A 24,407-nucleotide genomic window follows, 5' to 3' on the forward strand; every position below is an offset into this window, starting at 1 on the left:
TTTTAACAGCTGCAATTGCCTGGCAGAAGCATTCCTTAATTGACAAAATACAGAAGTATTTTCTTGTAATGTCCATTGTTCTTGTTTATTCATTATTTTCGGAAGGCATTTCCATCAGAAAAGAGAGAAGATCCTTCATTTGCCAAATATACATACAAACTGTGACTTACTTGAAGTGTGGAACAACCTAATTGCCTGTAATGGATTTTATTCATAGCAGGAAATTAAGCATTTCCAGAGGAAAGGTCAGATGGCATAACAGTTTCCACTGTGAATGTCTTACAAGCTACTGGGGCGCTAACTGACGGGGGAAATAACCTCCGTCATTAAATGCGACAAACCGGGGTTGTGTATAGCTATATTTAGTTTGGTGCTGGTACTTATTTAGGTCAAAATGGCATTAAAATGTTGACTTCTTAGAGGCAAGGAGAGCTGCTTGCTCCTCCAGCCAACTCTGTGGTGTCCCGCTATATCAACTACTGTATAAATGTCAACTTGGTTTTGACAGACTTGTTTATCACTGTCAGTTAACATGACATGCCACCTTTTACTTTTGCTGAACTCGAAGATGTCCAACATGCTTGCCTACTACAAAACCTGTTTTTGATGGACAACAGTAAAATACTGTAATTAGACACTAGAACCAATGTGCAAAAATGTACATAGAAAAACTTGAATCCTCAATTTTTTATTTAATTAAATGCTTTAAATATGCATAATAACTTGAAACACAAAAGTATGTGGACATGTGTCAAGGTGAATATCAATTTTGGGGGGCAGGCAATCTTTTCGGGACCCAAAAGTTTCACAAATGGTTTGAATAGCGCAGAAATGGGGATGGGGAAAAAAATAACATATGGCACTTTAGATGCCGACCGAGTTGACTCGCTTGAGTGGGAGTCTTGTTTCTCATATGAGAGCTGATATTTTCCACTGTGAACCCCCCCAATGACTTTCACACGTTATTCCATCGGAAGATAATTTGACCTGTTTCTGTCAGTTAACCACGCTATTAGGAATAACAATTTATTTGCATTTTTTTATTTAAATAAATCATATGAATGAGGACACATTTAAGCATGCACACATTATATATAAAAGTTTATTTTGAAGTAGAACAATCAACAACACGGAGACTAAATACCTTCCATTTCAGGAATCTAAACACAAATGTATTTGTTGCACGGCAACGTATGAAGTATTTCCGGTGGAAAAGTCGGTTGTTGTATAGTGAATCTTACAAGCTACTGCTATTCCATTTGAAAAAGGGTTCATTCATAGATATGAGATGGTAGATAGATACAAAACACCCCTTTAAGCTGCATGCCTATGGCAAGTCTAAGCTAGTGGGGGGCAAAGTGTATGTAGATGCCACGGAAATGAAAATGAAAAGGATGCCTGACTAGGGTGCACGCAGGCACCTGTATCAGGATCTGTATCAGGTGTGTGTTGCCTTGGATTTTGGTGTATTGTTATGGCTAATGGGAATGACTATGAATTACCCCCAAAAAAAAATTATCTACATAATGTCTAGTATTTCGTTTGGGGGGGGTCAATTAGTGTCAATTTTACCAACATGATATGATATGGCACCTTGGGGATTTTTTTGGGGTCGGTTGGACGGGAGGTGGCTCTCAGTCCTGTTACTACGTCTCCTCTAGCCTCACGATCCACAAGTGACATTTTTTTCTTTTTAAATACATTTTTAATAGATTTTCTGGGAAAAAATTTGGATGGCGGCCAATTTACCTGGGTGGCCCGCCCAGGTATTAACATGGTGTGGGAAACACTGGGATTAGTTAGGCTCGGGAAGATTCCGGCATGCACGCAAGAGCAAGATTACATAAATTGCAGTACAATATGTGAAAGTACCCCAATTTATTTGAACATAATAAATACAGAACCTTTAAATTATAAATAAAAATAAGAAACTATAAACTAAAATAAAGTAGGTCTACTTGAAGCACTTTGGTATTTTCATATCATTTCTCATATCAACTATACATTCTCTCTCTCTCTCTCTCTCTCTCTCTCTCTCTCTCTCTCTCTCTCTCTCTCTCTCTCTCTCTCTCTCTCTCTTTCTCTCTCTCTCTCTCTCTCTCTCTAATCATATGTACAGCTGTTTCACAAGTTTTCGTAGGCAGAATTTTTTGGGGTTTATGTGCAATTCTACAGTCCATAGTCTTTACACTGTAAACACTAAAGTGAAATCAAGTGTTTTTCATGTAATGGGGTTTGTGGGAGGCTTTTTTTGTTCTTACTTTGACATTGTCGGAACAGGGTTTGTTACTGGCAGTTCTTTTTCAAATACATGTTCTGAAGCCTTCGTAAGAGGTTATTCTAAAATGTGATGAATCGTCCACAAATGCACTTTGACCATGTGCAGTTGACTTATTTGAGACCTTTTGATAAGATAGAGTCAGTGCATTACAGCCGGGACTCACACACGCTTGTGATTAAACACTTTCTGAGACTTAAAAATAGTCTCGTTTCATTTACTGGAAAGAGTCCCTTCATGTTGCTGAGTATGTTTGAAGGCCCTGTCATTGTCTTCTAGCTTTGCCGCTTACGTCTAAACACTGGGCCAGCCATCCCAGCCCATCCCGGAACCACAAATAGAAAACCATATGAGATCAGAGGGTTGTGCTGAAGTGAACCGCTAACTGCAGCGTACAACCTGTGCATCCCAGAGGGGAAACTGCACATTACCACCCGAAAATTCCATCACTCACAAATGGGTTAAGGCCTCCTCATGACATGTCTTGATACACGAACACACAACCTGCGTCATTATATGCTGGCTTGCAAAGATTTTCCATGATGCAATAATACATGCAGTATACACTCTAAAAACAGTTGGGTCAAAAGTAACCCAATTATGGATCAGAAATGGACCGGTTCACTTTATGGGTCAATTTGACACAACTTTCTGGGTTGTTTTATACAAAATGAAACCACATTTTTTGACCCGCAAGTAAAGGATCTGACCAATATTTATTAGTTGTTTTACACTAAAAGACCCATTTCTTGACTCAAATAGACCCAAGTAGTGGATCGTCCATTTTTGACCCAACTGTTTTTAGAGTGTATTGGCCATTGGCCTTGCTCTATGAAATCTTCTGGTTAGAAGGTTTACATATACAGAACATACTATTTGATGTCCATATCAAATTTCTATGTCATAGTTCCCAACTTCCCTTATATAGCATTGTTTTGTTTGTTTGTTTTGTTTTTGGTAATATTCTTGGAATTTTCACCATTAAAAATAAAAATGTTTCTATGTCTGTTATAGTTTATATGTTATTTGAGTTGTGAAATCTATAATGAAATTATTTTTTGCAATTTATGGCATAACTTCATATTAAAGCAAAGCATATTAGACAAAGTACCAATAGTAGCTTACTGTAGTTGTGAAGCTCCACCAGTCTTCCATTAAAATAATATATATATATTTTATTTTTTTTTCTGAACCACCGATAATTGTACGACAGTGCCTTTCAGACAGAACTCACCAAAGCGGGACATTGCTATGTCTGAAGTGTGCATTCAGACAGCTGTTGCGGGTTGCCATATTCACATAATTAGATGTGTGTCAGGAGAACCACATTTGCGTTCAACACAAAGGGGGCAGTGTGTCTCGGGTGTTAAAGTTCTCACACTGGGCGTGGTTGGCAAATTTGACTTCAACATCCCAACCTGCACCGTCACTACACAAGATGACAAGTCGAGCAAAAGTCACCTTTGAAAGCCAGAGTAAAAAATATCACAATATAAAGAGATCACGTCTCAAAACGGGCATTATACAAGATGATGTACAGTAATCTGTTGTTGGTCAGCAAAAATTATATGGTGGGATGTTTCAAGTGAAATCCAGACCAGTATTAACGTATCTGTATATCTGTGTATTCAAAGGTTGAGTGTCAAGTCATACTGGCAAATTTAGCACATAGTCAAGTCAACTTTGGTTCAAAGACACAGCGATATGGCTTCTTGCAATGGAGGTGGGATGCACTGCGCATAATTCTTTCGAAACCTCCTACTGTAGGTCCTATTTCAGATTTTTTCACAAACCGATACTATTGTTCAGTTCCAGTACAAATTACTGAGCATTCTAAAGTGTTCAAAATGGCTTGCTGTCTTTGGTGATATAATATGAATGGCTCAACAAATACGGCGTTTTGGGGATATTTCTAAAAGTGAGGCTTTTCAAAGCAAGATTCTGTAAAATCAATAACGATCATACAAATATGTTACAAAAATGTTAGGCATCTGCTATTATGTGGTGATCGATGTTTTCTTCACGTTTTATTTCACAATTGAAAAGTTCCATAAACTATTCTACTGCAAACATTCATGAAAAGCATCCCTTTTTAACTGTGTGACTAGGGGTGGGCGATATGGGCCAAAATAAAATATCTCAATATGATGTATGATGTTACTTGATAACGATATTTTAACAATATTCTACAGAAAGGGGGGGAAAATCTTGTAAATCTGCACTCGCTTCACAGAATAATTATTGACAGCGTTTTTGAACAGCTCTTGTTTATATTTTAATTTGCTCAATACATCTTCTGCAAAACATTTTACAACAATATTCTACGGCAACATTTACTAATGAAAGCTTTATTATTATTTCCAGGCTATGTAGGGTGTTTTCATTGATTTTTCTGAATCTTTGTCAATTAAATGTCTTTTATTATTCCATAATAACAGATCTGGTAAATGGTAAATCACTTTTTATATAGCGCCTTTAACTACACTATATTGTGCCTAAAGCGCTTTGCCTTACATTCATCCATTTACATCATCACATTTTAATCTGCACTATGTACTAGTGCACTACTGCCAAATACTACAGAAATCACGACAAAAGCCGTTTACTACAGCAGTCAGAATGGGGGTGGCGGGGGGAATATATATATATATATATATATATATATATATATTATATATGTTGATTTGGTTTGATGGTGATGGAACGAATATATAGATAATATATATATATAATGGTAAGAAAGAGCCAGCTTCCTGCATATATTGTAATGACAACAAATGCAACCGCGATCTTGGACGGGCAATTTCTGAAATTGTCCTGCACATAATACACGTGATAAAGTCGCAAATGTAGCTATGATGCGGAGCACAAGCATGTAAAAACTGAATATTAAGCCAATATGGATTGAAACATCCGGTCAACTTTTACTCGCTTGCATAACAGCGGCGTTTGTGAGGCATTGCCAATGTTTACTTGCTTTGTCAATTACAGTGTGTGTTAGCTCAATGCAGTGAGGCTTTTCTGATTGTGTTTGGCTGCTTTACTTATCTTTAGCGGTAGTCGTACTTGTGGAGTCTCAAAGACACGTAATCCACCATATGGTCTGTGTTGGAACAAAAGTGCTTTTCACGGCGAGCGTTTTTCAGCACACGTTACGATGTTTTTTGGTCTTGTCAACCCCAAATAATTTCCAGGCTGGGGACGTGGACTTAAGTCTTGCTAAGTTTATTAGTCACTAATACGAGACTTCAATTCCATGTTGTCACTTGCAAACACTTCTCCCGTCTGCCTCACGGCTGGCGCCACTGAGTCACGTGACTGAATCCTGCCCGCTGATTTGCAGAATGAAGACGTATCATGACCTCCTCTTCCGTCTATGCATGCTGATTCGCCAATTGAGAACTTTCATCACTTCCTCCTACTTTTCAGCCTATCAATTCAGCCGTACCCCCCCCCCCCCATTTTGAGATAGTATTAAAACTCGATAATGTCAAATTGGACATTGTGAAAACCAAGTTGACAATAATATCGATGACGATGATTATCGCCCACCCCTAATGAGATGGGTCAATAATGTGGATCAGTTTGAATAGGGCCAGATCGGATTTGCTAAAAACAGTCTGGACAGTCAGCCCTAAAAATCTGATTTGAAGAGGAATCTGATTGGGGTCAAATATGGCTGCACTCTGAACGCAAACCATCTGATTCATTGTTGGAACCATCATCATTATTTTTTGCCGTTACGAAAGTCATGTGACCACTCCCACAGAGGCGCAGCCCTCCCTCTCTAAGATCCGCTTTCATGCGCTCATTTGCAGAATTATAAAAATTGGGACTAGGCCAGAGTTACTTGTGTTCCAGTATTTCAGCTGGTCCAAAAATTAGTGCCTTGATATTTTAGATTTGAATTGTTTTTTGCCTAAATTTGTTGGGCTAAGAAAGTTACAAAATTGGGTGAGTGTAACCCTGGATTTTGATGGGAAAAAAGTCAAATTATGTAACGCATTGGTCAACCTTGGAAGTTCTGCCTAATTTATTTTTGTGATTAAAGATTAAGAACGTAATTACAATGTTAAGCAATAAATACACACACCAAACACTCTGGATGTGCAAAAATAGTTGTTTGGATACGATAACGTGACGTTTTAGACTACGAGAGAGCAACATGTTAAAATAAAAGTTTCCAAGTTGGGGGTTTGAAGGGGGGGGGGGGGCAAGGGAGGGGGGTTGCTGTGACGTCACGACGACCCTCCATGTTTGGCGAAGAAGTAGCTCATAAAACTTCAATAAACTGGACTTGAGTTTCAATTCGGCGTTTAAAACGGTATTCGCGAAGAAGGATTGCTTTTAACCGTTCGGTATCGAAATATTAGTGACTGATGTCCTCTGAAAAGGTAAATTAGCTTGACGTCTTTCACATGGGCACAGCGTCAGTGAGTCACTTTGTGTCCCGCATAGAGGCTTAACAGTTAAAAAGCGCAGCCCACACTTGTCTCGGATGGCTGCTCACAGCCGTTCTTCGCACCGTTTCATACCCCGAAAGGCTGCCGGGTCCTCGGCGAGTTGCGCCCTCGTTTTATGATCGGGGCCGAGGCAAAAGGACAGCGGCGAGGGGTCGCGACGAGGGGCCCGCCAGCAGCTGAGCCGGCAGGGCGTCAGGATGAGGATGCCCCGAGGAGGACGCCTGTTTCTGGCGACGTGCCTGGGTTCTCTCGTGGTCCTGGTGCTTTACTTCCAGAGTGTTGGCAAGCCCGGTAAGTCATGCAGACACTTTTATTTGGAATAGAACTTTCTTATATCACCCTCAATACAAGTACACACAGCGGTTGTCTTACGATCGAGTTTCATTAAAGTAAAGGTTTAAAAAGGGGGGGGGGACTTTTGAGCTACATATCTACGTTAATATTGTGCGGTTTACAGTGCAAGTATATCACTATTACTTATTAATTTAGAGAGATGTTAATTTTTAGGTAAAAAGCCTCTGCTTTATGAAATGATTGACAGGAGAACTGTTGCATACTGTAAAATCAGCCAGTGGATAAAAAAACATGCATTTGTTTGTTGTAGTTTTACACAAGATAATAAATTAATGTCCGTACTTAAACTGTGTTATATAGTAGACCTCTGCCCAGGCCATGTAATCATAGTTTGGAATACCGTTATCTTGCTTATGCCTTCATTTTATAACATTAACTTTAGTGCATTTACTGGGGTAAAAATAAATTTGAAAAACATGATATTAGGGATTACTTTCAATGTGATGTGATTTATCTGCGGAGGCCAGTCAAATTGAATCTGATGTACATCAAGTATGAATAAGGGCACTGTGGATAGTGAAACGTTCTGAGACCCCCTGCATTCCTCTGCTTCACCCCCTCTCCTTTTGTTTCCTGGGCTTAGCCCATCTGACTTAAGAAGGCAGATATTGCTCCCCTATGGGACAGCAGACTTCTCTCAGCAAAGTTCCCTGGGAGTGGAATCAGAACTCAAAAGAGAGAAAGAAAGCGTGAGGAAGTATGCCTTGATTGATTGGTTCTAAGCAAGCATGTGAGCCTGTACAGCTCTTTTTCCATTTGTAGAGTACAAAAGAGGAGGGCAGTAGAAAAGCAGGGAAAAGACAAAAGAGTATAAGGGCAATGGAGTTGTATTACTAGTCAATATGAATTCTGGGTCACGCATTACAAGAGTTTGTTTTCTCTGGTTTTTATATGATAGTTTTGATTTGATTTGACAGTTTGTACCCTGTGTCTGTTTCCTGTTCAAGTTAAGTAAAAAAAAATGTAAGTGTAAGAAAATCTGAAGCTAAATGCATCACAAGAAAACCATTTGACATCATTCTCGCTTTCAATTGGTCAGTCAGTGGCATCAGCAAAATGTAAACATGAAAGTGTACCATATAGGTTAGTGAGTGACATTGGTTAAAAGATATCTACGGTTGATAACTTGACTTCAGTATGCAAAGCTAACTGCACACAGATAAACTGAAGATGGTGGCAAGTCACCAGTATCATCTGTCTTATACTAACACATACCCCTACATGTTCGAACCCAAAGAAAATGTACATCCTTTTTTTCCCCTGCTTAGATTAGACTAGATGAAGTATCTATCTATCTATCTATCTATCTATCTATCTATCTATCTATCTATCTATCTATCTATCTATCTATCTATCTATCTATCTATCTATCTATCTATCTATCTATCTATCTATCCATCCATCCATCCATCCATCCATCCATCCATCCATCCATCCATCCATCCATCCATCCATCCATCCATCCATCTATATCCTTTTAAAGCCTCTAGTGTATTATCCCACCATGTTGATGTGGGGAATTTTGTGAGTTTCATGAGCGGCCGGTGTTTTTTTCCATGTTGTTCTTATGTGGGAAAAAAACTCAAAATCAGTAAAAAGTAAATAAAGAATTAAATACTATTTTAGAAAGATTCCCCAGCAGAAAAAATGCGGGTTAAGTGTGATCAGTTTTGTTACCGCATTGGAATGCAAATAGAAGACATTATTGTCGTGTTCTAGGGTGCATATGCAACAAAACGGATCTTATGAAAACATAAAAGACAACAAATAATAACAATAATAATGACGAACACGTACTCTTAACTGCAGGATGAAGATAAATGTTCCCACAAAGCTTCGAACAACCTTTGTGGTGGTGGCTGGCTTGACTAGGCTGGTGAGACAGTTATATCAGTGTTGCTTAACTGTGGCTTTGACAGACAGCCAAAATACAGTATATTAATGATAAATCACCATTTAATTAACATTCACTAAAGACATGTCTAGAGTGTCCAAATATACCCTCCCACACCCCTATATTTTCAAAGTGTGCTGACATTGACAACAAACCACTATGAGCCATTCTTAGGATCCCAGTTCATTACCAGGGCAAGTTCCCTTCGCTGTGCAGGAAATAAAATGAGTGCGAATAAGAGGATCGCGGTTAGTAATTTTTTAATTTTTTTGTTTAATTGCTAGATTGTTCAGGGACGTCACTGACGAAAATGACAATATTTTTAACTTGGCAACCTTGAAGTCAAGTTGCTGCTTTTGTTTGTTTGTACTGTTGACACGCAAGCGCATCAAAAATAAAAGCAATGCATACTTGACGTTTTATTTTGATTTCATAAAGACTGTAGAGACTATGGACAGGCTGGATGTAGCTCTTGGGCACTAACTTGCCCAGATGTACCGCAAGTTTAAGTTCATCCATGAGGTCGGTGGGTCGGGAAAATAATGAGCGGCAAACAACAACCTCTGGTGCTCATTCGAGAACCATGCCAAAGTTTTTATGTGCACCCCTGGCTATAATTCTAAGTCATGTAATCACATGCAACATGTCAGCCAATGTCCCAAAATATACATTGTGAATTTGAGCGGCATTCATTTTTCACACGAGACACACCACACCTGAATAGCCTTAAGTGCACACAGCCCACGTGAGAGGCGTTCAACACCACACGTGCTGCTTGTCCTGTATGAGCTTGTCTGCTGCACAGGCTCGCCAGTAGCCACTCGAGGCCCAGTCAAGCTCATGATGAACGTCAACGTGCAGGTTGTCAATTTTTCTTATCTTGATCCGACTGGTGAATAAGGAAAGAACTTGTCTGATTTATGAACATGGACGCATGCATGTTTGACATGTGATAATCACTCATGCAAAACATTTTTGAGAATGTACACATTTAAAAAAATATATACACTACACATTACAATGAGAAGGAATGCTGATGGAGAGATGTCAGAATGTCCCCCACCCCTTTACCCAAGGATAAGCAGTAGACAAGATGGATTGATAGAAATTCAAAGTACATGTTAGTACATGTGTGGTACTTGGTTTTGCAGCTCATATGCACTTATATTTGTAGACAGCTCTTTAAAGGTGATCTGTCCAAAATATTGCTGGCTTGGATCATAACACTGAGGCACCTTATTAACTTTTGTCTCAGCCTATGACATCTAATGATTTATCTTAGGAAATCCAATTATCTGGTAGACCCAGACTGTATATCCTTATCAGGCACACCCTGCATTGCTGTACAGGAAGCTTGTTGCATATTATTGTTTTGCATCCATTGTCTGACTTCCTGTGCCAACACCCTCAGGGTGGCTCTCAGGAAAGAAATACAAGCTCTATCAAGTGTGCCAATAAAAACTCATCAGTCTCATCGTCCGCTCAAACAAGAATTTAGTGTTGTCACTATTGAATATTTTTAGAATCGATTAATCTACTGATTATTTATTCATATAATCTACTGATTATTTATTCAGTGGATTAATCGACAAATTGGATTCATTTTAAAGTGTATTACAATTTTTTTTTCCTGATTATTGTTTATTAACCAGTGGTTGGTGGTTATTTCGTACTTCATTTTCATATAGTGATTTAAAAAAAAAAGGGGGGGGGATTGATGTTGTACCGTGTTACAAGTTTCGTCATTGTTTTAGTAAAAACAAATGTCTTATTTTGATTAAACACAGAAGATAATCAGTCTTCTTTTATGAGGAATTACAGAAATCAGTAAACAAATACTGTTGATTTGCTGAAATCAGAGCATTTGGACAATTTTAAATAAAAAAGTGGCTCCAAATGATTACTCGATTATTAAAATAGTTGTCGACTAATGTGATAATTGATTACTTAACGATTAATCGATTAATTTTGACAACTCTACAAGAATTTGATGTGACAGTCAATGAGAAAAAAAATAGTTGACCTTAGGAATGAAAGAGTTATAGATTGGGGTCATAAGTTTGACATGATCACCGCTTAATGGCTACGTTCACACTGCAAGGCATGATGCCCAATTCGTTTTTTTGTTTTGTTAAATCCAATCTTTTGAAGTAATTGTTCACCTTAAAAGAACAAATGTGACTTCTAATCTGAACAGAATGCATCCATGAAGTGACATGTCGAGTGACATATACTGTATGCTCACAAAATACAACGTCACGTGGCACATAGTGTCAATGGAAGTAAATACGATTCTGCGTTTATGGGCTCATCTCATTTCTCTAGGTCCTCGCTCCTTGCGCCTTTACTTTGTATGCTAAGTGTTGAGTAGGTGGGCGGAACTCACTTAGCAATAGTGTTGCATGGGATACCGGTACCTCGATTTTTTGGCGTCAAAAACGGCTCAGTATCAAAACATTTTTGCACCGGCACTTAAATAAATAAATACGAGACAGCCCGCCAACTCTTTTTTAAAGGCGGGTACACATACACGCATGGCCGCCTGTCTACCAATATGCGGAAAACGCCTTAAGCGGCACGCCTCTTTCAGCTTGTGTGCGAGAGGGCTCAGGAAGATGGCTTCACGCACTGAACACTGACGAGCTCGCTGGCCGGCCACTCCTCGTTGAGAAGTACGACTCGCAAAGTGTCTATGGAACTTTTTTTCTTACATGGCCGACAGCCACAGCAAGCCAACTGACATGACGTTTTGTAACAAAAGCAAATGTTTTTTCACAGAGAAGCAGAAAATAAAAAGCAACAATCACTCCTGGCCCTACAGTGGACTCAAGGTGCTCACAGTAGGAAATCACAGTTATGCATAGAAAAAGCCCAGATGACTGACAGAGCGACAGGTTGTGACATTTTTTTACACTAACCTTAAAAAATAAGTCCAATGTGAATTATTTGTTCCCAGTTTGTAGTATTTTATTGCACATTCGATTAATGGGCTATATGCCACAGAGGAGACGGGACTTCCGGGTTTTCACCCATCAACTTTGTTTCCGTTTCCGGTTTGCGACATGTGGGCCGCGTCCCAGTACTTGCGCTTCTGCCTTTGTGCCCCTCGGTTGCGCGTTCCCGTCGACGAGACGCCCTCCCGCCGATGAGCGGTAGCGTGCGGTTGGGGGGCGCAGGGGTGGGGGTGCCAGTGTTGGAACGCGGAAGTTGGAAGTCCGTGGCATCTACCCCATTGGGAGCGGAGTGGAGAAGAGCAGAGACATGCACGCACACTCAAGCAACATTACATCGAGTCATGGGAGGAGTGCCACTGTATTACCAATATTTAAAACGGATAACAACAAATGCAGTCAAATACAGTACTTCAAGAATATGGCATGCAATGTGAAAGCACATACATTATATACATAAATATATACAGTATTTACGTAAATTAACATGTATACATCCTAATATTTTGAATTCATAAAAATAATTTAGCTGCTTTTGCTGATGTTTTAGATTTTGTTTCAGTACCGGTATCGAGGTATTTTAAGCAGGTATTGCATCGAAGTCAAAATTTTGGTATCGTGACAACACTACTTAGCAATCATCACAAAGAAGTACAAAAGCACAACAACAAGTTTTTATAGTAGTTTAGTTTTAGATTACCAAATGTAACATTTCGAGTTTGTGTGGTGGAACGAAAAAGAAAACTATGTTTACAAGATTGGTTGGATTGCACAAAAATGCTTATTTATTTAACCTGCAACTTATTAAGCCGAGAGAAGTGCACAGCACCCACTTGTTCATATGAATAAAAAATAAAAAAAGACCACACATTTACTTGCAATACAGGATGAGTTGATTGACTAAAGAAATGAGGGTCTATGGCGGCAAAACACAAAAAAAGCTTACCTCTCGAGTTTTTATTTGCCTAGAAAAAGTCAACAACTCACTTGTCACACAGTTGTGCAGTGTGTCGTTTGAGTTTGCTACCTTGCCCGGTATCAGCATAGTGTGAAGCAATGCACTTTGCAATGTGTATACTATTGGAAAACAAAGTGATATTGTGAGCGTTTACGAGAGTCAAATCTATTCCTATGTGCTAATTTGCTAACAGCTCCAGCATAATCACCAAAAGTCAACAGAAGTGGATCCAATTTACAAAAAGTCAGGACCAGACAAGTTTCTCACAGATGCGCCACAGTTAGCTCACAGAGGTAAAGTCCACTCAGTTGCTTCTCATGACAGTGATGGATTCCTCCTTGCAGCTTTAAACCGAAGACATTAAGGCCTTCTGAGTGAGTCAGTTGACCATAGCTAATTTTAGCTCACGCTTACTGTAGGCATACCCACACACACCGTAGTATTTGAAAGTGGACACGTACGCAGAAATGTGTTACGTTTGTACAAGATCTGTATGACTGCATCACCGCTGCTGTGCATGGGCTGTTTTATGTAGTATGACCTCAACCCGGCTGTGATAAAACAATGATGGGATGCCTCTCTCGGAATGAGATGGGCAAAATATGGCCATTAATGGTGCATTAATCAGGCCTTCCAAGCTTTTACATCACGGGTGTCAAATTCAAGACACATTTCATAAGGCCCACAAAAGCAAATACTTATTCATGCATATGACAGCATTTGTGGTCATTTGTGTGAACTGTGATGTCATCGAATCCCCAGTGCCATTTGTGTAAACTGCTTGAAATTAAAGGCCACCTCTGCAATGTTGCCTTACTAGGGCAAGGGTGCAAAAATAATAATTCTAGGACATTATGCTGTTTGTTACATATTTCGATATTGTGGCTTCTCAGCGATGAGCTTTTTTATTTGCTAGAGAGCTGCTCTAAAACCATGTTTAACTTGAGTCAGTATTAAGTATTTTTATGTTTTACATAACTGAAAGGTCTGTTGATATGTTGTGAGATAACGCTGATATTTTTTGCAAAAGAAAAAATGGTAGGAAAAAGTCATCAAAATTTGGTATTGTTGGGCTGTTCGCTGTTGTTAAAAACATGCAATGTGTGATATAGGTGTTGAATAGTGTGATTTCAATATTATTGCAATATTTGATTTAATAATTGATCGATTTTATTTATTAATTTTAGTTAATGTACCTAAAACAATGCCATTAACTAATGGGAAAAAAATGTGCAGCCAAATAAGCAGGCTTAATGTATGCTTAATGTATTCTTATCAAATTAATTGTAAGAAATTCTAATTATTATTATTATTATTATAGTTTTTTGTTTGCTTGTTTGTTTTCTTTGTTTTCTTTGGGGGGGGGGGGGGTTCCATTGCACGTAGATGGGAGATTTTAAATTGTTTTGTGTCCGTTTTTTTTTTAAAGTGGGGATGGGGTAGGGGGGATTTCCTGCCTTCTTGGAGCTAAAACTTCCACTCACAAAATTTTATTTAAAAAAATATTTTGAGATTTATAGTATGCCTACTGTTCAATTACAAATTGAATAATTCACAGAATAGTAATTCAATATTTTACTCTTTTCCTGGCATTTGTGTTTTGCTGCAGTTTTCATGTTGTCTCAGCAGGAAAGCAACGTTCCTTTGGTCCCACCCCAACACATGAGATATCAGTAGAAAGGCCGGGATGTCCTCGACTGAGCACATCAGGTCTTAGTAGGTTAGCTCAAATGAGTCAAAAATATATACAGTATACCAAAATAAAATGTTCATTACAGTGGACACAAATCAATAGGCTGGTTCTCAGGATGATATGTGTTGATTTGCAGTGTTGAGCCATTTGAATGCAAGTACAAAGCTTGTATAACCAAACGAAAGGGCAAACTGACTCTAGGCAACTCATACTATGCTCCGTTACACGAGCCGTGCTCAAGCATGCTGAATTTCCTTGCCCCAAAGTCAACACAGTTGAAAATAGTGAAAATGTGTTATGTATGTATGTTTCGGATAAAGGATGCAATCGTTCCCCTGGCCAATTATAATTATAACCACCACCTTGAATGATAAAAAAAACTAAATGACAAAGTCAAGAAAGCGACCTATCACAAAGTGATGGTGTGTGTAAATGTGGTGAGCATAACACAAGCACAATGTGAGTGCAAGCCAGCAGAGAACCGGTATCGTTGTAGCTATTCTTCAGCACAACACTGGACGCCTACCCCGGGGTGCGTGTGCCCTATCATTAAAAGCATCATTTAAAAGGAAGTGTCTGTACAAGCTTAGAAAGGATATCACCGATTGTAAACTCACATCATTATGTCAGTGTAATTGCAAGCATGTGTAGCTCTTAAGCGTGTGACTGCCCTCACATTAGGGAGGCTCCTTGCTTTGTTTTACTTTGGTTTCCCTTTCAGGACTGATATGTACTTTGTGTATATACTTTAGTCCAGCCAAGTCATCTTTATTTATATAGCGCTTTCAAACAGGTGGATGAAATAATCAACCACGGAACCCATAATGTTCTTTCACTTTCAATAGATGGAATATAGCAATGTACTTTTTTGTTGCTGTACATAGCCACTATGTCACACACTGTTCTGTGCTCTTTGTGATGATCACAGACGGGAAGAGGTTTTTAAACAAGGAAGCTAAATTGCTCACCAAGTCGGGCTGAGATTTTGTGATGATTGAAGATTAAACAACTGGCCCACACGTTCTCAAGCATCCTTCTCCACCAATTGTTTTAAGCTAGTGCTGCCCTGTTTATAATGACACGTTGGGTTAGTGGACACTAATAAAGTATCAACACCAACAGACCCTGACTCTGAATACTGGCCCGTTTGTGAAGGGGCTCTGCTTCAACCGTCTGCATTGCTTCACTTCCTGGGTCTGAGAGGAAGTTGTGGTTTGCTAGTGTGACGGAACATATGACGCAGAGAAAGATGGTTTCTACGGATCAAAATACGGCAGACCTTAACTGCAACTCTGTAAAACCTTTAACCTCTCATGTGAATGAGGTCCTGACAAGAGTTTATGGTATGGAAATTTCCAATCGTGATTGTGGTGTTTAAAATTAACATAATTTGCTCAAATAAAATTAAAATTACAGATGCATGAAAGCATTGCAGCAAGATTTTATTTTCAATGCGAAGTGTTTATTAGGCTTGACACACAACTGGCCCCTCAGACAGGATCAAGATAAACAGGGCAGCTGTGGGGGAAATCAGACAGACACCGGAATGGCATGCTGCAGCTGGAATGTCGTGCGCCAACAGTGGAACAATTTAATTGAAGAGGGAGGACAAGGCTAGATGAGCTGAGAATCAGATTCGCTCTAGTGTGGGCAGACATGACATTACAAGTCAAGTTTATTGATATGCAGTAGCCCTCAATCACAAAAGTCCCAATTGGCTCCACAAGTCTACAGTTCACATATATCACACAATAATCATCATCATCATCATCATCATCATCATAATGAATGTTTATTTGTTGACTTCATTTCCACAGGGGCTGACAGAGCGCTTGTCTCTTTTGAATACCATCCATATCCATCCTCTCATATGCTCATTAGGATCTAATTTATTATTATTATTATTATTGTTATTCAGTGCATTAAAAAGGTCTGTTTTTCCTGCTGTGCCGGAAACAGAGCTTTTACTTGTGTGTATTATACAGTTGCTAACTTCATAGACTAGTGTCATACTTAACAGTTCAACCTGTATTTTGTTTTTATTTCGCACATTCCTTTATTTTAACCAAAGACTAGAACTAGTCAGTTGTATTTGTTTACTTTTGTTTGCACTTTTATTACAAATAAATCTCATGAAAGCCAAATTCTAACTGGCACAGTTAGGCTTGCATCATTTTCGAGCGCGCCGTCTACCTTTATATAGCCTTTACAGTTATCCCACACCCTATCAACACACCACTAATATCCATAAACAGCCCCAGCAAAAGTTAAAACACAATTATGTACTGGTCATCGTTTTTATACGTCTTCTTAAAAAGACACTTGTCTGCTTGACTTCCATATCTTGTACGCACAATAGCATGAAACTCCCTTTATCAATATTCCACATTCTCGTCATCAGGGTTCAGAATCAGGTCATTATTAACACAGTCATGGAGGATTAAGCCATCCCAAACCACAGAGTTAATCATTTTAACTATGGGCCATGTGCAACTGTGTCCACAACACAGGAGAGCCACGGTGCAACAAGGCATTTCTAATGTAATTATCGCTTAAGGAAGTTCATTGCAAAATGAGGTTGTGAGCACTTGCATCTTAGAAAAAGACACATCTGGTGGACACAGGCTCTCTCTCGCTGTCATTTACAGGCCTCTTTTGCTTTCACACTTTCCGTCATCTGCTGGTGAACTGCCTTGGTCTCCAGCTATTAAATGTATCCTGAGCACTTGAAGAGCACAGAGTTAAGAAAGCCATAAAGCTGAAGGCAGACGGCAGAATAAAATAAATAAATAAATAACATGAAATGCAGAGTTACTATGAATTCTTGGGAGGTTCGAGTCAACGATGACCCACACATTATTACATCACATTTGCTAATCACAAGATAGTTATTTTTCACGAAGCAATGTTGATACACAACATTCTCTCGCCCTCCCTTCGCTAGTCATGGTGAACTGAACCTTATTTTAGTATTTTCATGTGATTGACTGTTTCAGTTCCTCATGTAGTCATATCCTGAGTACTGTCACACGGGAGAAGCTTGGAACTGCTGAAGAACGGGACACAACTCTTTTAAAGTGTATTACTCACATTTGTTGTAAATCAGCCTATACTTATATTTTAGTGGACAGGCATCATAATTTGTACCATTTTCTCAAATAATCCAAACGACTAATAATGACTGCTGATTCATTAACCCAAATTATCACAGTTGTCTAATATGATATTGCTAAAACAAATTACACAAACAAAAATCACAGTCAGGGGTGTGCTTTTAAAATATTTTGAAAATAACGATAATAATTTGTTCAATGAATTGATTTCTACAATAAGGGATTGTCCAACGCTGTTGTCATACTTATGAATGAAATATCCACCACACGCGTCGAATCTTCTGCCTGCGCCTTGATCAAACCCACCAAAATCGCGTTATACCACCTGTGCCACAAGTTAGAGCGGGTTTTACCAAGTCTAGAATTTAGTGTACTTTTTGTCACTAAACTGCCAGATACGCCAGGGGCGCGGCAGCTGTGTCCACCGAAATGCCCAGCGAGGTGCAACGCAGTAGACTAGACTTGGGCACAAAAATGACGAGACGCTCATTTTTATGCCAAGCGCACGGGCGCCGGTCTACAAAAATAGAGCCCCAGGTGTGATGTGATAGTGAATTTTTGTTAACAGTACATGTGCCCTGTTGACTGTCTGACGACCAGTCCAGGGTATATGCTACCTCTCACATAATCAGCTGGAATAGGAACCAGGCCCATGACCCTAATTAGGGCAAGCGGTATAGCAAATGGACAAATAGAGCTTGAACACGGGTTCATTCATGCCTGCACATAGAATGTGACCTACAAATGTCTTGATTGCAGAACCCAGTGTTGGGACCGGCAACAGACCAGAGAAAAGCAGGAGAAGTCCACTGCAGACCCTCTACAGTGGAGACCAGGTGAGAACACAAACGCACATGTTGCATTCCCATTGTCAATATTTGTCAAGCTAAGTTCGATACCACTTGTTTTCAGACCGGTATCAGTACGAGTACTCAACTCTTGAGTGGTCACCAATACCAAGTACCAAGGCACAAAATTCCCACCAAAAAATAATGACAGATCATTAAAAAAAAAAGGCCTATTCATGCCAATGTAGCTTTTTTTTTTGTCTGTGCTGTTCATAGGTGTGATGTTTTTGGGATGTTTAGGGCCGACAATAGCATTATCTCAATTTAAGAGACATTACAACACAATCATCCATCCATTTTCTGAACCACTTATTCCTCACGAGGGTCGCGGGGGTGCTGGAACCTATCCCAGCTGGCTTAGGGCAGTAGGCAGGGTACACCCCGAACCAGTTCAGCCAATTCAGGGAACACAGAGATGAACAATTATTCACAATCACACCTAGGGACAATATAAAGTGTTCAATTAACCTGCCATGCATGTTTTTGGAATGTGGGAGAAAACCAGCATACCCAGAGAAAACCCACACAGGCACAGGGAGAACATACAAACTCCACCCAGGAAGGCCGAAGCCTGGACTCGATCTCACGTCTTCAGCACTGGGAGGCGGACGTACTAAGCAGTCATCCACCATGCCACACCTACAACACAATAAATACCATAAATTGTGCTGCAGAGAATATTTTGCTGTCAAAAAACAAAAACAAAAATCCTTTGTATGACTTGTTCTGAGAGGTTAAAGAAAATAGAAAAGGTTTTCTACGAAAGACGTAAGGTTAAAAACAAAAAAAACAAACCGAGACTATACAGAGGTCCATTGTACATTTTGAAGGACAGTTCTAGTAAAGTTCAAGTACCACTGACTGTCACACCCAGCGAAATTCTTTCTCCGCATTTGACCCATCCCCTGAGGGAGCGGTGAGCAGCAGCAGGAGCCGCGCTCGGGAATCATTCTTGATGATCTCACCCCCTAATTCCAACCCTTAATGCTGAGTGTCAAGCAGGGAGGCAAATGGGTCCCATTTTTATAGTCCTTGGTATGACCCGGCCGGAGACTGACTGAACCCACGACCTACCAGTCTCAGGGCGGACACTCTACCACTAGGCCAGAAGAATTTTTTTTTTAGCATTTGTTGTTTAGCTACACATGTTTAACATGTGATACAGAAGAAAACCACCTTCTCACCTTACAAGCATGAATTTTGTTTAACGTAGCATGGCAAGCCAAATTAAAGGGTTTACATCACGGAATTTTAAGCCCTTCCACAGTTAACTATAGGCATATAATGATTTAATCTTACCTTTGACACCATGGCGATGTATTTTTTTCAATGAAATATTAGGTCGTTTGCTGGCTATTTTTCTAAGGCGGAAGTAAAACGCCCGGTTCAGTAAAACCCCGCCTCTTCCCGTGTGGTTGCCGCACCCCTCTTGTCCGAGCCGGCTGCTGCCAAGGAGCACTGTGTGGCCATGCAAGACCGGCCAGCTGTGGAGATTGGACTGATGTTCAATTCTTCAATAAACGTTTGAAACAAAACGTCCACTTGCAAGAAATTGTAGTGGAGGAGGAAGGGAGAAGAGGGAAGAAAGAAAGAAAACCTGAGTGGAGACCTGCTGCTTACATGGCAAATACGCTAACCACTAAACCATTCATCCCAGCTGTTCATGCCACCATGCAAAAGTCGCCCCTGCTAATATTATTTGAACTTGTCCCACTAGCAGCTGCAGCTGTTGGCTGATCAGAAGACGCTTCATGGTCGCAGGGAGCTGCTGGAGCAGGCTTGTCTGAGCCATACCAAGAAGCGGCGGGTCCTTTCTCCAGAAGATCTCAAGCACCTCATTGTGGACGACAAGCACAGCCTCATTTACTGCTACGTACCCAAGGTTGGTTCTTATCACCTTTCTGAATGCAGTCAGTATTGCGACTGGACTGGAGGTTGCAGCTGTTTGTGTGATGTAATCCGGCATCCCTTCCAGGTCGCCTGCACCAATTGGAAGCGCGTCCTCATGGTCCTGACCAGCGACGGCCGCTACACTCAACCCCTCGCCATCCCCGCCAATGAGGCCCACGTAGCGGGCAAGCTGCGCACGCTGTCCGAGTTCTCGGTCCCCGAGATCAACCGCCGCCTCCGCAGCTACCTCAAGTTCGTGTTCGTGAGGGAGCCTTTCGAGCGCCTGGTGTCGGCGTACCGCAACAAGTTCACGCGCAGCTACAACACAGCTTTCCACAAACGCTACGGGACCAAGATCGTCCGGCGGCACCGGACTAACCCGGACCCGGAGGCTCTGGAGAAAGGGAGCGACGTTTCTTTCCACGAGTTTGTCCAGTATCTGGTTGACCCTCGGACCCAACGTGAGGAGCCTTTCAATGAGCACTGGGAGAGGGTGCACTCGCTCTGCCATCCGTGTCTGATCCACTACGACGTGGTGGGCAAGTACGAGACGCTGGAGCCGGATGCCCACGCCGTGCTCTCGTTGGCGGGGGCGGAAGGCACGGTTCAGTTCCCAACGTCCGGTAAAAGCACCAGGACGGATGGACACATGGCGGCACGCTTCTTTAAACACATTAGTCCCTTTCACCAAAAGAGACTGTTCAACCTCTATCGTATGGACTTCTTGCTCTTCAACTACTCGACTCCGGAGTACCTGAGAACTTGACGAGAGCGGCTTGAGCTGGTGACTCCATTAGTGACTTCATTGTTTTCGTGATGGAGAATTTGCACTTTTATATCACTGTGGACTGAGAAGATTCCTTCTTTTCTTTGCTGTACGATGAGCCTCATATGCAGAGAACGACTTAATTTTCTGGTTAAAGTACTTGTACTAGGGCTGGGCGATATGGCTTGAAAGGGTAAGTCAAGTCATAAATGTTCTTAGCAAAAATATATTATATGCAGCCCCACTGTATTCTGATTAATATTGTGTTTGTGGAATATGTACTGAGCAGTAAAATCCACTTTTATGGGGCGGCCATTTTGTTACTTGATGTCGACTGAAAATGTCATCACAGCTTTAGAAAACAGGTGAGCTGTGATTGGTTGTTACCTGAGCCATTAGGCACTGTGATGTCATTTTCAGTCGACAGCAGGTGACAAAATGGCTGCCTCCCTGAGACAGATAAAAAATGGTTGCTAAAAATTAGCTTCTTAATTTATATTTCAAAAACATAGTATTAGATATCAGAATCCAGTGTTTAGACTTTTGGGAGCGCATAGAACATCATTATTGTCAAGAAAACTTTTGACTTGACTCCTCTCCGAGTAAAAAGGAAAAGTAAAATCCCTTGATTAGTTGTCCCCAAAAAAATCTGATGTCTGAAATTAGTATTTTTTTCCCCATAAAAACAAATAAAAAGCAAAGGACAATGACATTCAAAACTTGGAGGGAAAAAGCGTCCTTTTAACATAACCTTTTAATATGTTGCAATGAAACATTTTAAATGTTTGATAATCTAACATCAATAAATAAAAATATTCTCTTTTGGGTTAATACAGTATGTCACAAATGAATGCTGGTGCTGTTTGCAAATAAAATTAACCTCTCCCCCCTGTACACAAAATCCTGCATGCTTTGTATACATAACGCCAGGTAGGATGCCTCGTTTTAATGAACACTCTTGGGCAAGAAAGATCAGCCTGTCTACAACTTGAGGCTTTTGGAATGCCGTTATTTGCTACAATGTCACCCTTGCACTGAAAATGATTTCTAATGGGGCACTTTTTTTTCAAGTCTATATTATTCAACCATGGGAACTTGATTTAATGCTACTGTAATGTTTGGCAAACTTCCAGGTGCTCTTATTGTGAAGTCACATGGGTGGAAGTAGTGATGTAATAGACTGACTTGTTGGGAATGAACCCCGTTGAAGTGTGTTATGTATTTGGATGAGCTACAGTACAGATTGTTTACCACAACCATCGGCATGGGACAGTGTATGGATAAAAGTATATATAATGTCACCATGGCGATGCTCAGTGTGATGGATTCAGTGAGTGGTCAAGCTCCTTGTGAAATAATTCTACTTATTTTATCTGTTTATAGCAGGAGCATCTTCCTTTGCTCTCAACAGCCTTTAAATATACATGTTTGTTGCTCATTGTCTGATGCCTCTATAGCCAATTAGCTCCTTACTGTTCAACAAAATATTTTTTTAGATTTTTGGTGAAAATAGATCAAATGTGACCCCCCTAAAAAAAAAAAGACATATCAGGAGGGGAAAAAAAACTATGTGACCAAAAAAAAAAAAAAAACCTTTAGATTTAATTGCCCAGCCCTGGAGATGTATTATTTTCTAACATGGCTCAAGCATGGCTTGTTGAGTGAAGCCTTATTTTCGAGGAGCAGGTTCTCCTCCTGCAAGGGGGTACTGACTGTGAACATGAACTTTTATTCCAAAGCACCTCTGTTATCTGGAAACACCTAAATTATATATGTCAATGCATTAGGTATTTATTGTTGTATGGAAATGTATGTAGTCTTATCGGCTATGGGTGAAAAATATGCAATCTGATATCATTGCAATATTTTGCCAGCAAGAGAAACAATATCACGTTACATGGATTGCACAAGAACATCGTTGGACACAAACCAGATGGCAATATCTATGTAATCTAAGGAGGGAAATGTTATAGAAATGTAATTTTGCATGGTAGCTTTTTTTTAAATGAAGAAATTACATTTGGCATGTGCATATTATCTGTTAATCAAGTTGGCCTAATGACCTGTTTTGAAAAATGTATTAATTGCAACTTGAATCCATTGTGTAAAATGGGGTGAACTACTTGCCTCGAACCAGCAGATGCGTTCTTAATTCACTCTCAACTACTTTATCAGATAGTTTAAAAAAAACAACAACAACCTGAAGTTGAGCGACATGTTCAACTGACTCAAACTGCTCCAGGTACGGTAATATTCTGCTCTATACGACACTGCCAGTGAACATAAGCGATTCTTATTTCCCTTAAAGAAATAAATATCACACATATTGTCAATGTACAATCAGATAGTCGCAACGTCCATATGTGATGTCTATACAGTATATCAATAAATGTACTGCGAGAGATAACGATTACATATATTGACATTTTGTCCCACCCCTCCTATTAATAGACTGCGTGCCGAGTTTGAGTGAATATGGATTTCTTACATGGAGCCAGTTACTTGCTTTTTGCACATGAACTGATGCCAAATAAAACTCCCATTCATTTGTTCACAACTGGCTGCTTGTGTACTTAAACTTATTCTTGTAACACATGTTCTCAGTGTCTTAGCCATCTGAGTCATTTCCATTTCGGCTTACAGTCATTGCCCAATTCCAGTAAGAACTTGCCATCCCTCCACTATTGCCGCCTGTTTTGCACTGGGCAGCTATGCTGTATAAACAACGGCTTGACTGTGGTGGACGCTTGAGTAAAGCTCAACTCGGGTCAGAGCTTCCCTTGTTAGGTCCCACCTGGGACATGAAGTGGTGGAATCCACCAACATCATCGTTGCATAAGTGTGGACTTTTTATAAAAGGGGTGGTGCTTTGGTACTGATTTTTGAGGGAAAAATTGCAAATGTGTATTTTATGAAGATGCTTCCAACAATAATTGTGTGCAATTTCATTTTCACATGATGTTGGAAACTGACTTGCAAAATTGTAGCATAAACAATAAAGGGTACTAAATTGAGTGCTGGGGAGGTTGCGCTCAAGAGATATTTTGTTTGTACTGTATTTAGTGCAATGCTTTACAGAAGGCCAGTTTGCCCCTAAATTCTATCCTACTCATTTTGATTGTAACCAGAAATCTAAATTACATAAAATAAAATAAAAAGCTGAAATATTTCACAGCGTTTTCTATTCGAGCTTGACTTT

At 40.0% G+C, this 24,407-nt stretch overlaps 1 protein-coding gene across 1 annotated transcript; it reads left to right on the forward strand.

Annotated features, from left to right (window-relative positions):
• The first annotated feature begins 6,521 nt into the window (after window positions 1–6,521).
• On the forward strand, window positions 6,522–24,238 carry LOC147178500 (carbohydrate sulfotransferase 11-like). The gene is made up of 4 exons (XM_086066918.1): window positions 6,522–7,032; window positions 18,464–18,540; window positions 20,270–20,434; window positions 20,528–24,238. Exons 1-4 carry the CDS (start codon window positions 6,939–6,941, stop codon window positions 21,206–21,208), a joined length of 1,017 nt encoding a protein of 338 aa, XP_085923044.1. The 5' UTR covers window positions 6,522–6,938; the 3' UTR covers window positions 21,209–24,238.
• Window positions 24,239–24,407: the final 169 nt, after the last annotated feature.

This window comes from Leptonotus elevatus, chromosome 2 (genome assembly GCF_054856555.1).
Source record: "Leptonotus elevatus isolate MCC_2025b chromosome 2, RoL_Lele_1.0, whole genome shotgun sequence".
Classification (NCBI taxonomy): domain Eukaryota; kingdom Metazoa; phylum Chordata; class Actinopteri; order Syngnathiformes; family Syngnathidae; genus Leptonotus; species Leptonotus elevatus.